The sequence below is a fragment of the Vespula pensylvanica genome, chromosome 3 (assembly GCF_014466175.1).
Source record: "Vespula pensylvanica isolate Volc-1 chromosome 3, ASM1446617v1, whole genome shotgun sequence".
Taxonomy (NCBI): Eukaryota; Metazoa; Arthropoda; class Insecta; order Hymenoptera; family Vespidae; genus Vespula; species Vespula pensylvanica.
The window spans coordinates 6835076-6849058 of NC_057687.1; the positions used below are offsets into that span (position 1 = coordinate 6835076).

General features: G+C 31.9%; 1 protein-coding gene across 19 annotated transcripts in view; it reads right to left on the minus strand.

Annotated features, from left to right (window-relative positions):
• Positions 1–13983, minus strand: part of LOC122627764 (sodium channel protein para) — a 54870-nt gene that overhangs the window by 23166 nt on the left and 17721 nt on the right. For 13 of the 19 annotated variants that reach the window (XM_043809236.1, XM_043809235.1, XM_043809232.1 and 10 more), the window contains 8 exons: positions 12433–12588; positions 11602–11807; positions 9296–9424; positions 5834–5925; positions 4730–4942; positions 4465–4525; positions 3866–4175; positions 2048–2332 (listed from right to left, as the gene is read on the minus strand). In XM_043809236.1, the coding sequence (XP_043665171.1) occupies positions 2048–2332; positions 3866–4175; positions 4465–4525; positions 4730–4942; positions 5834–5925; positions 9296–9424; positions 11602–11807; positions 12433–12588 (1452 nt within the window). Of the gene's footprint in view, positions 1–787; positions 845–2047; positions 2333–3865; positions 4176–4464; positions 4526–4729; positions 4943–5833; positions 5926–9295; positions 9425–11601; positions 11808–12432; positions 12589–13983 lie in introns of all 19 variants that reach the window. The other 6 variants (XM_043809224.1, XM_043809219.1, XM_043809230.1 and 3 more) reach the window with 1 other exon arrangement.

Here is a 13983-nt window from a genome sequence, read left to right on the forward strand (position 1 = left end):
ACAGACAGACAGAGAAATAACAAAAACAACAAATGTTTGGGAAGTGAAAATGTGATAGAAAAATAGGTCACAGATTAAGGTTTCATTTCACATTATATATATATATCCATATAGAGAAATTATTAAAAATTTCTGACATAACCGTTTAACGAGTCTCTTTCTTTTTTTCTTTTTTTATTTCCCTTCCCTTGGTATCATTTGCACGGTATGTATATCGAAATTATTCAAAATATTCTGACAAGCCCCTTTAAAGAGTCTCTTCCTTTTTCCTTTCGTTTTCTTTTTCTTTTTCAATGTTTTTTCTTCCTTTTATCATTTCCTTTCCCTTTTAAAAATATATTCATATTTAATCCATTCGACGTAGGAAAAGAAAACGATTTCAAGGAATATCTTGAGAAATATGAAGACAGTTAACGTTTACGTTTCAGACTCGCTCTTTCCCCCTTTCGTTATATGTATGTATGTAACTCCCAATGAAAATTAAAGAAAATATTTTCCGGAAGAAGAGAAAATTCGAGAAATGACAAAAAAAGCTCGATCGATCGATCGGTCAAGATAGAGAGAGAGAGAGAGAGAGAGAGAGTGAGAGTGAGTTAGAGAGAGAGAGAGAGAGAGAGAGAGAGAGAGAGAGAGAATGTTGACGATAGGACTGATGGATAGGTACTATATAATAAATCTCATATTTCTCTTTTCTTTTCTTCTCTTTTCTTTTCTTTTCTTTCTTTGTACGGTGCTATTATGTACGTACGGGTCGGGTGCTGATAGATACACGTCGTGACACACGTACCTTCCGCAGGCTTTCCTGGTAGGCATAAGTAAACTGGCCATTAGCGGCGCGAGAGACCTTAAGAAAAAAACAAGAAAAGATATCTCCTACCAAACGGCTCGTAACCTTTTCTAATGTGTACACCAAGGAGGCACTCGATAATACGTATATGTATATATGTAGAAATATATATATATATATTATATTATACAGATAGAATATATTTTTCTTTTTTTGTTAGAATTTTTTTTCTTTTTTTTTTTTTTTTTACACAAAAAATACTTGCAGAGAAGCACACATACACATAGAAATGGATAAAAAGTTTGAGAGAGAGAGAGAGAGAGAGAGAGAGAGAGAGAGAGAGACAGAAAGAGAGCAAACTAATACGAATGGAGTATCGTATATGCATACATTAGAAATGATGATATAGAGAATATATCTATATACGATTATTACATCGAGAAAATAGAGATACGAAGATCGGCTAGATTCATTCCGAAAATTCAAAACCGAATCTCCAAGAAATTTCTCTGACTAATCCAGCAGTCTTTCGTATCTCCTTTCAAGAAGAGATTTCACTAACGAACTCAACTTTTTAGTATCAAAAGGGACAAAGACAAACGATATGAAGAATCTAAGGGCTTTGGAGATAGATTCTTTATGCATCGAAGCTACGCAAACGTAAAAGGATTGACGTTGAATGAAAAGGGAGAAATACATCAAAATATACACAATTAAATAAAGGATTATATGTTAAGATACGTATGTACGACGAGCATGCTAAATTATTACAAAACAACGAGGGATACTTTTTACTTTATATAAAGCTCTATCAGGCAATGACACACTCGACTCGTCTCGTATCTGCTTTTTCAAGTTTGTTTTGGTTTATCTTTTTCTTCTTTTTTTTTCTTACTTTTCCGTCTTTTTTCTTTTCTCTCCGATATATATATATATATATATATATATATATATATATATATATATTCGATACAAAAGACAGAGAGAGAAAGAGAGAGAGAGAGAGAGAGAGAGAGAAAAGGGGAGAGAAAGAGAGATAGATTAAATAGACAGAGAGAAAGAGTATGTGTATGTGCATCTGTATGCGTGCATGTATGTGTGTATATGTTTGACGTAGTCGAGAGAACGGATACGACGAGTCGAGACTAGGGAATTAACAAATAATAAGTGATAATACAACGTCGAATATCACGTCCAACGGGAATAAATATAATACTCGAGAGAGACGTTTACATCGGCAAATCCTTTGACGACACTTACGGCGCTGACTTTCCGCACTTTACTGGCAGCGCTGTGGTTGTTGTTGATCTGCTTGATCCTATGCTCGCTAACAGACTCGATCGATCTTATGCTGATCTTCTCCTTGTTGTTATCGTCGTTACCCTTTTCCTGGCCAACGAAGAGTTCATAACTATGACAAGAGAAGTCCGACGGTGACTTGACGATCTGATCAGCTGCCGCGGCTGCGGCAGCCGCAGCTGCTTCTCTCGCGGTTGCCTGCGCCGCTAATTTGTTCTCCTTCATCATCATGGCTTTTTCGACTTCCTGTCAGGATCAAATTAAGCTACATATATGCACATCAACCCATTCAAATTTTTCTTTTTTCTTTTTTATTTCTTTTTTAATTTTTTTTATTTCTTTTTCTTTCGGTCAATCTCAATCGCGACGCGATCGAAAAAAACTTCCGCTACCATTGAACGACGATTCAATTTTTATTGGCTTTCTTTTTGTTCTCTTTTTTCTTTTTTTTTTTTAGTTTCTTTTTTTTCTTTTTTTTTTTTGTTTTTTCCATTTCTTTCTTTTCATGTTCTTGCAATCGTAATTTTTTAACTAACAATTGCAACTACGTATAATACGATCAATTTTTTGCTTTTGTTTGCGATTTCAGGCCCGTCGGTAAGTCATAGCGGTTCGGATTTAATACACGTCCGTCCGGTAAATCGACGTGACAAAAAAAAACTAAACGATACGTTTAACAGATTCGTATTTTTCTGTTTCGTCCTTTTTTATTTTTGATCCGACGGAGAAATCATAAGTAACGATTATATACAGGGTTTTGTAATATTAATTTTGACGTCAAAGTCTGTTAACGTCGTCTCGAATCTAAAAAAGTCTGTAGTTATATCATTCGAAAGTTTAAAAATTTTGTTCAGTTTCTCAAATGGAACTCAAGTTTTTCTATTTTTTTTTTTTTTTTTTTTCTATAACAAAAGAGGCGTAATTATCATCACATCGAATATCGTTTGATACTATCTAATGTTATAGAAAAAAATTGAGTACCGATGAAAAAACTATAGAGTATCTTTCAATCTTCGATCTCGTAATAATAAAAATTATTTAATAATATATGTACGTAATACGTATAAAATGGATTATTTCGGAAAATATAACATACACTTTTTTCTACGTTGAATTTAATATTAACAGATGTATAAAGTAATCTAGTAATACATGTGAAAAACCCTGTATAATTGATCGAAAAGAAATATACCCGTAGAAAACTCGTCGATGCTATACACCAATTATAAAGATTGTCTGTTCTAAAAAGAGAAGAAAAAAACATATAAGTATTATAAGAAAAAAGAGAAAAGGAAAAATAGTCAAATTACTGGACGGTGAGACGTGTCATAAATGTCCTATGACTACTCCTCAAAATGTATGTATATATATACATATACACACACATTTATATATATATATATATATATATATATATATAAAACTTAATCAGAAATCAAATAGATATCTCAAACTCAAGAGAAAAATAAATAAACTGAAAAGAAAAAAAATTAATGTCAAAGGAAAGTCAAAGGACAATTACACGTATGACTTTCGACGGGTCTAAGGACCGTAATGCGGGGTCTTGTAAATAATAGGAAATAATCATATAATGATTACGGATCATATTAAAATGACGTGATCTAAATGCAAATAAATTGCAAGATAGATCGAATCGTCTATCGATCCTTAATCAATGGTTTGCGAAAAAAAAAAAAAGAAAAAAAAACAGAGAAAAAACAATATGTTCTTTTTCCTAAAATTAACAAGCCACCTTTATACGAGTCCTCATTCGCATACCCTTATTGCTTCCTCTTCGGCAGCCTCCTCCTCTTCCGCCTTCTTTTGCAACTCGTCGTATGACATCGCTACGATAGCGAGGATCAAGTTGACGAGATAGAAAGAACCGAGGAAGATGATGACAATGAAGAAGAGCATGTGCCACGGTCCGGCCGATCGTAGTACCAGCTGATAAAGATTTTCCCAATAGTCTTGGGTCATAAGACGAAAGGCAGAAAGTAGAGCCCAGCCGAAGCTGTCGAAGCTCGTGTAACCGTAGTTCGGGTTGTCGCCGTATCCTTGTAAGCACGTGTAGCCAGGAAGGCACTGCCTGTACTCGGATAATTCGATTAATTGTTTGATCGAATAATAACGTTTAAAAAAAGAACGACAAAAAACTTTATTGATTCGTGTTAAAATTTATTATGGCTTGAAAAATTATTTAAAGGTGAAAGGGAAAAGGATCATTGGATAAGATCGTTGTATAGAAAAGAAGAATTGAAGAAAAGAAAGAAACAAAAGGGTGAAAGAAAGAAATACAGAGAAAGAGAGAGAGAGAGAGAGAGAGAGAGAGAGAAACAGACAGATAGATAGAAAGAGAGAGAAAGAGACAAACTTACCCAGCTCCCGACGAATTCCCGCACAATGGCATGTTTCCAGCCTCGTCTACGTACCAATTAGCTGGACAGATAGAAAAGAAAAACAAAAAGAAGGCTGCGTGTCTTTGATTTGTATGTTGGATACCTACTGAGAAAGAAGAAGGAAAGAGGAAAAGAGAAAGAGAGAGAGAGAGGGAGAGAAAAAAAAAGAGAAAAAAAAAGATGAAGAAGAAGAAGAAGAAGAAGAAGAAGAAACGACCTGATGATCGGCAACCGGCATACGTACTTTCATTGCTAACGAATCTCTCCCAGTTCTCGTCGGTGAGATTACCCCAGGAGCTGTTCGTTGGAAAGTTCTTTATACACTTTTGCGTTAGGACCCCCATGTAAATTTGAAGGCCCATCAGCGCAAAAACGGAGAGGGAGAACATCGTCAGGATTATCACATCGCGCAGATTCTTCACGGACTCTATCACAGCGCCGACAATGGTTTTCAGACCTATACAACGATAAAAAAAAAAAGGACGACAGTGTTTAAAATAATGGACAGGAGTAATTCATTATCGCGATTACTTGACCCCGACGAAATGCACTCTTTTTATCATTGAATTTTTTTTCTTTTCTTTTTTTTTTTTGTTCTTCTATCTTTTTTACTTTATTTTATTTTTATTTTTATCTATTTTGTTTTTTTTTTTTTTTTGAAATCTTTTTTTCGTCGTGGGGATAAAGATTATGATGATGATGATGATGATGATGATGATGATGATGATGATGATGGTGATGGTGATATAGTGGTGATCGGTTGACCGATGAATGAAAGATGTATGTATACATATACATACTAATATTGTATATATAAGTGTATATACAGAGAAAAAGAGAGAAAGACAGATAGAAAGAGAGAGAGAGAGAGAGAGAGAGAGAGAGAGAGAGAGAGAGAAAGTGAAAAAGACAAAGAAATGAGAGAATGAATGACAGAATAAGATATGGTGAAATGTGAAAGACGATGATAGTCTTTGATTGATGTTGAACGATTGAGACGGATAACGAATGGATCGAGAAAAGGAAGAAGATTAACCAGACGAAATATGTTTGATATGTATGCATGTATATGGATCAGGGAAGAAGTATTTGTGTAAGTAATACCAGAAGATATGGTATCGAGATTATGAACAGAGAAAAGTAAATTCCATGTAGCAGAAAAATTTGAAAGAAAAAGAATATATATATATACATACATACATATATACGTATATATATATATATATATGTATGTGTGTATATATAAAGAAAAAAAAAAGAACGTAAAAGTAACGACATCGTGACAAGTGTCTAGAAAAAATCATCTAAATAATCTGCATCTACACCCAATTCTATCCTCTAAGCATACCTGGTACAATAGCGACAGTCTTCAAGGCTCGGAGGACTCGAAATGTCCTGAGAGCGGCAAGGTTGCCTAGATCTATGCCCATCGTCACATAACTGCAATACACCCGAACATCACACATATTACAGTGATACAAACAAAAAACCAAAACGTTTTGAAAAGGGGTTTGAACGGAGGGTAGGATGGATAAGGGTGTTTTTGTTTCTTTTCTTTTTTTTTTGAGGGAAATTAAGGACGTAAGTAAGTAAGTAATTAAGTAAGTAAGTAAGTAAGTAAGTAAGTAAGTAATTAAGTTACTCAAAAAGGTTATACTCGCTACTTCCTATTGGCAAAAATCCAAATCTGCTCGATAACTGCGCGTATCCTTTAAAATAACTATCATATATATATATATATATATATATATATATATATATATATAATATATATAATATATATAATATACAATATATAATATATAATATTGTATATATTAATTATATATATATATATGTACACATATATATGTACTGCATGCACGACGTAAGGAAATATGTAATAGGTATCACGAGACGATTTCGTTCCTTTTGGACTTTCGCAACGAGATCTAGATCGAGATCGACATCGAAATCGAGATTAAGATCGACACATGATTTAACGACTCGATCGTGAACTCGAGACGAATAGACCATGAAGCGTAAAAAGACAGAATCAAATCTATAATGTTACGATCACGTTCGATCATTGATCGATATGATAACGTAATATTTATATCGATCGTCAATCTTACGCTTAATATTACGTATACGTAACTAAACTACAACAATTATCAATTGGTTTATTTTATCGACGTATACACATGGTGACGAGTGGCTGATTGAGAACGTTTTATTGATTGTTAATTGATAACACGATATGGCTCCTCGAATATGTATTTCAAAGTGGTATATCTTTTTATTTATTTCTTTGTTGTTTATTCTTTTCTTTTTTATTGTTAAATAATGGGTAAACGAAAAAATTGCTCGTGAGCATGATTATTATTAATAATTTCAAATGCTAACAAAAATCGGTTCGATACAAGATCAATTTGTGGCTACATTTAACAGGATTTATGGATCGCGTGTATAAATCATTCAACGATAGTGAGATTGAATGAAAGAGACAAAAATAAAAAAAAAAATAGTAATAAAGCTCCAGGTCTTTTTATTTTGATGATAAATTGCTCGATATTCCGTTGATACCACTTCGAAATATGTATATGCGGATTACGATTACAAAAACAAAAAAAAAAAAAAAAGAAAAAATGCGGATAAATAAAAAATAAAATAAAATGAAATAAAAGTGAAAAGAATAAAAAAAAAAAAAAAAGAAAAGAAAAGAAAGAAAAAAAAAGATAAATGAAAATCAGAAAGAAGCATTTATGATCGTTCTCAATCTCTAATTCGCCACACCTGTATACACGCGATATGTAAATATAATACTAATCTAATGAAATTACGATGACAATAAAATTACGCCTCGACCGAGGTTTACTAGCGATAATAAATAATTTCTATCCCTACCTAAATATACTAATTCATGTACCTATACGTCTAAACGTGTATATATGTATTGTATTTATATGTAAGTACGTATGTGTGTCTTGTTCAAATAAATTTCCTCGATGTAAGTGTAAATATAGCATGTATGTTCTATCTGTGTATAATGAATCGAGTAATAGGTATAGTTTTTTCAAAGGTTTTTCTAATGAGTATCGTGTATGTATGTGTATGCGTAAAATCAGTGTGATCTGTAATGATAATGAACAAGATATATACGTATATGTATATATAGATACATATATATATATATACATATATATATATATATTTATATATAGATCAGATAAAAATCAGTGCTACACAAATTCGAATATAGCGTACTTATAAAACGTATCTAGCGAAGAAATTCTACTTTCATAACCTGGAACATTTGACTTGATACTAATTAGCGTTTTTTCGGGTAACGCTTCACCGACCCGCAACGGGTCGTACGGCGGTCGTTGTGATCTTTGAAATCGGTCCAGCCACCGCGACGCGGCTAAGATCGTCGTCGTGCCACGAATCTACCCGTCGAACTAAAGGGACACAGGAAATAATGTGTTTTACAGACTAAACGAATGAGAAAAAGAGAGAGAGAGAGAGAGAGAGAGAGAGAGAGAGAGAGAGAGAGAGAGAGGAAGAAAGAGAGAAAGAAAAAGAAAGATTAAAGGAAGTGAACAGAGGATAAGAAAAGGTGAGTCTGACGTTCGCACGTATTGAAGATATAGTTTCTTTTTTCTTTTCCTTTTTATTATTTATTTATTTTTTCTTTATTTCTTTCTCCCCTTTCTTTGAAATTAAACAAATTTATGAAACGTGCCTCACGCTCTCACCTCATTCGATATCGACTCGTGATAAAAATAATATTTATATAGGTATATACATGTATAATATATTTTTGGTTAAAGAGAGAAATTAGTATTAGAGATTTGTTTAGGTAGATTCGTTGGTGACATTTTTCTTTATGATTTCTTTCTTTTTTTATGCCGTTTCTTTTTCTATTTTTCTGTTTTGTTTCTCGTTACTTTTGTCCTTTTTTTTGTTTCTAATTAAGAAAATTCATTTTCGATCGATTCATTATTTTTCACAAAAATATACGCGTCGTATGTGCTCACGTATGTATATACGTAGGTACATTCTATCGTGTACATACACGGATATACGATTAAGATGCGTAGTACATACTTAGGTACATTAGGTGAATTAACGCGAAGAGAAAGAAAGAGAGAGAGAGAGAGAGAGAGAGAGAGAGAAAGAGAGAGAGAGAGAGAGAGAGAGAGAGTAATTTCGAAAAGGATTTAAAAATAAAAGTACAGAATGCAAAAGGAGGAAATAAAAAGAAAGAAAGAAGTCAGAAGAAAAGAAAGAAAGGGAGATGAAAATTGTTATCGAAGAGAAAACAAATAAAAAAAAAATAAATAAATAAAGACAAAATTAAGAGACGTGCTGTACCTCTCTCCTCTCTTCGATTTCGATATCGCGTAAGATATCGTACGACCTTAAACTCGAACACGATTCATGATCCCAACGAACGCCAATGCCCAGCGAGAAATTACGTTTTCTCTTTTTCGCGTACCCATTTATTTTATTTATTTGTGTTTTGTTTTATTTTATATTCTTTTTTTATTTTTGTATTTTTGTATTTTTTTTATATCCGTCTTTCTCATTCGCCACACGTTGTATGCGCTGAACGCGTACAGACCATTTCGATATACATACGAATGTATATTTTATTTATTTTTTTTGTGCTTTTTTTTTGGTTTCTGTGTTTTTCTCTTCTTTCGTCTATTCTGTTCTCTTTACGTTTATGATTTTTTTCTTTGTTTACGTTTTTTTTTTTCTTTCTGTCCTGAGTTCGTTTTTTGCTTTTGGTCTCTTTATAAAAAATAAAGTTTTAACTACTCACGCTAAAGCTATAACTACGAAGTCGAGCCAATTCCATGCATCTCTAAGATAGGTAAAAGGCTGCAGAATGAAACCCCTCGCCATCACCTTAACGGCGGACTCAAATGTGTAGATGCCCGTAAATATCACTCTGAAAACAACAAATACACCACTCAGCTTTAAATGCGATTATAGTCCTCTACCGTCTTTTTCTCTAAGGGAAAAAGCAATAGTAATAGTAATATATATATATATATTTTTTTTTTTGCAAATTAACTTTACTTCTTTTTTATTTCTGTTTTTCTCTTTTTTATTCCCCTTACTTTTACTTCTATCTTTTTTATTCTTTTCTTAATTTCATTTACGAGTGTTGCGTGACGAGTGCGACGCGGCCATTTTGAGAGAATGATGGCTAAAACAATATGGCCGATCTTTTTTTCTTCCTCACTTTTCCTTCGAAAGGTAAACAGAAAGAAAGATATAGTGAAGGAAAAAGAGAGGAGGAGAGAGAAAGAAAGAGAGAAATTTTTAATTTTTAATTTTTAAGTTTTAATTTTCTTTCTTTAATGGCACGTCGCATCTACGAAAACGCATCACGTTATTTAATTTATTTTCTACCGGCAAATTAAAATACTTATCCCAGAGATCGGTACGTGGACAAATGACAGCTACGGATATTACAATGTCGAGCTCGATTCTCTCTTTCTCTCTTTTTTTCTTTCTATCTTTATCGAATGGAAAACAATATTTATACTTCGGAGAAGCAACAGCGATAGGGAAAAAATGTCTTTGTAAATGTTTAATTTAGTTATTCTTCGAAGTTCAAAAGGTCGAATAAAAGAGAGAAAGAGAGAGAATCGGCTACGCCTAGACTACCTCTAGACAGGCTAGGACAAAACTTACCAACGGAATACAATTTGTCACAAAATGTCTACTGTGATTATCGTGTGTGATGTATGAATACATATAGCACATATACAAAATATATAAATATATGTATACTGACATATTGCCATATATATGTATGTATATTTATATGTATATGATAATAATCAAGAGAGTAACCTTGAAAAATTTGATGTATCATTTATTTTTAACTATAGAATGTATCTGTAAACGTATAGGTATATATGTATATAAAATAGGCCACTTTCATAATCATTGCATATTCATATGTATTCTATATATATATATATATGTGTGTATATGTATATGTATCGGAGCTATAAAACATATAATATGTATCGAACATAACTCGAAATCTCTATATTATAGTCTTTCAAGTTGACAAGTTCAAGGGATTGCAAGCCATCGATGAGGTATTTCTATCTAATGCGCGTTCTAAAGCTTCGATAAGTGAAAACATGAGATAGAGATCGGTCGATGAGCGAGTTACTAGCCGGGCTAAGGTTACGATCGACTTGTACTGGTTCCTTCAGATGCACATGGAAGAAGAAAAAGAAAAAGAAAGCTTCCATATACATACATATATATATATATATATATATATACATATATATATGTATATATATAATACAAATCACATACATATTATAAGTGTGTATATACATAGAAGAAATAAAAGGAAGAATCTTTGATCGATCTCAACCTATACCCGTGTCGTCTACAATGTGCTAAAAATGTTAGGTTCATTTATTCGAAACGATTAAAATACATAGGTAATAAGTGTTGAAAATTTTAAAAGAAAAAAAAAAAAAAGAAAAAAAAAAGAAAGAGAAAAGTATTTCTTATAGGATTAACAGGTAAAGGATAACTGTCGGTTATCAAAAAATATGAGTTAGACTTCGTCTAGATCTAATTAACATTTAATTAAAGATACTTAATCGCTACGATGTGCGTATGAATCCATCGATGACGCAGATGGAAGAGCTAAAGAATCTTTTTGATTTCGTGTTTTTTCTTTGTTTTTCCTTTCTTTTTTCCTTTCGATCACTCAAATCGAACTTGTTATATTATAATTCTTTTTTTTCTTCGAGTTCGAGTTTCTATCGTACAGGGAGCTCGCTTTTGGGGCATCAGGGCGCGAGGGAAAATGGCGGGCGGTGCTGTGCTTCTATATATTATAATAAATTGCGATGAAGGGAGTTCGAGAAAAATAGATAGATAAATAGAAAGAAAGTCAGTCTGAAAGTAAGAAAAAAAAAAAGAGATAAACAGATAGAAAGAAAAAAAGAAAGAGAGATTAAAAATGTTGGAATACGCAGATATAGAGAAAGATAAAAGGGAAATAGAAAATTAGGTTTCTATGTAGATATAGTTGCTCAAACGAGCGACGAGGATCGAATAAAAAGGTTTGAAAATACTTACTCGGTGGACTCGATGGTAGGCGTGGTGGGCATGATCATGAGTATGCAGTTAACCAATATCGTAGTAATGATGAAGAGGGAGAAGAGTGGGTGAACCAGAATGTAGATAGCCACGCGTCGTATCGGGTTGAATGGATCGAGGATCCACATCGCGTCGGTCGCTGAGAACCTAAATATATCCTTTCCCTTGCTGACGACGACGAAGGTCTGCCGAGTTAGAAGAGAGAGAGAGAGAGAGAGAAAGAGAAAACAGAAGAAACAAAATATACGATTATTAATAACCTTTCTTCTTCTTCTTTCTTTGATATTTTTTTTTTTTTTTAATAATAACTATTGAAATGACCGAAAAAATAAAATCGAAAAGCAATGGTGTTATATAATATTACATATAAATATAAATATAAACTTATATATGTAACTTTTGTATTATGTATATAATATAATATAATATATATATATATATGTAATATTATAATTCTCTGACTGAGAGTATTATATTTTATTATATTATATATATTATATTATAGTATAGTATATATCATAGTAATAATATAGTAATATAATATAATATACGCTATATTATATTATATTATTATTATCATAGATAATTGTAACATACTATATTGCATATACATATATCTATATGTATATATATTTACATAAATAATAGTTATAATAATCTCTTATAATACTACAAATAAATAAAAATAAACAATAATAAAATCATATTAAAATTATAATAATTCTTATAAAATAATATTTTTATTATGAGATAAACGGGAAAGAGTGAGAAAAAGAAAGAGAGAGAGAGAGAGAGAGAAAGAGTTTATACCCTTTGATTTTGATAGAAGGTATCAATATCCTCGAGAGGTGTGGAGGCCAACTCGGGTGGAAATACGTTATGCAATCGAACCGGGATCGGAGCTCCTTGTTCGAGCGCCGGATCCGGTTGAGGACCCTCGTCCTCGTCCTCGTCGTCATATCGTACCTGCGAAACGAAACACCAAATGTCAGAAGATCTTCCATCAATTCGATTTCCTATCTATAACCTCGTATTCCTTTGCTCTAACACGAAAGGATCTTCTTCCAAGTCATCCCTCTAATACGATCTATGATTTCTTTCTTCTAAATATGCGTGAACGATTCTAAATCATTCGGTGACGAATGAAATAAGAAAAAAGAAAAAAAAAAAGAAGAAGTAGAAAAATAAGCAGGAAAATTTTTAATCTTTTTTTTTTTTTTTTAGAACAGTTTTCAAGAAAAAACGGTGGATTGGTTATTGGTATTATAATGATTTCGTAATCGTTGGAAAATAATCGAATTTTTTATTTGATAATAAAATTAATAAATAAATGAAATATATAAATAATTATATATAAGAAATGAATATATGAATAATGTATAATAAATAAAATACATAAATATAATATAATGTAAGAAATGATATAAGAAATATAAAATTAGTAAAATAAAATGAAAATTTAGAAAGGATTTTTAATAAAAAAGAAAAGAAAGAACAAAAAGCGATTATAAATTAATTTTGAAAAGATTAATATTTATGAATCCTTTTGATTTTTTTAAATATTCAACAAATACGACAAATCGATACACGCATAACCAGACCATCGTTCTAATCGATACTCCAATAAAAGTCCACTTGAAGATATACGTCATAATCCGCTTCTAAATCACAGCTCTATTAGCTTTTCAAGTGTTTTTTCTTTTTTTTCCTTTTTCGTTATTTGCATACCACGAAAGGACGCCCTATAGAAAAAAAAAAAAGCAAATAGAATAGAAAGTTTACAAAATTTGTTGAACTTTCGATATTACCTATTTTTTTCTTCTTTTTAATTTATTTTTCTTTCTTACATTTGTTATTTCGAGGACATCCATTCGTGTCTGTTTCAAAAGCGACTACGACGTTTAGTAATTGTAAAAAGGCACTATATTAGATATACAATATATACATATATATACATATATACATATATATATATATTTGTACGCATATGCATGTGTGTTAATAAATAATACTTAATAATAGTTCGTGCTATAAAGCGTTTCCTCTCTCAAAATACGAACCTGAAAATCCGCGCGAACCATACGATTCGTCTCGAAATCCTGCGATACACGTTCGTGTCTCGCACAACTGCTTTCACCTACAAAACTCTATCTAAGATCGCCTACTTTTCCTCGAATCGAACACTCGAGACAACAATTTCAAGTTTCGACTTAAGTGTTTAACTAAATAGTATCTACTAAATGAAAGCTTTATTGCACAATGCAAATGTTTCTTTGATTTATGGGACACAGGTCACTTAATTTTTTTTTTTATTTCTATCATTAATAGTTTTAACATTTCAATAGATATGAAGATGTTAAT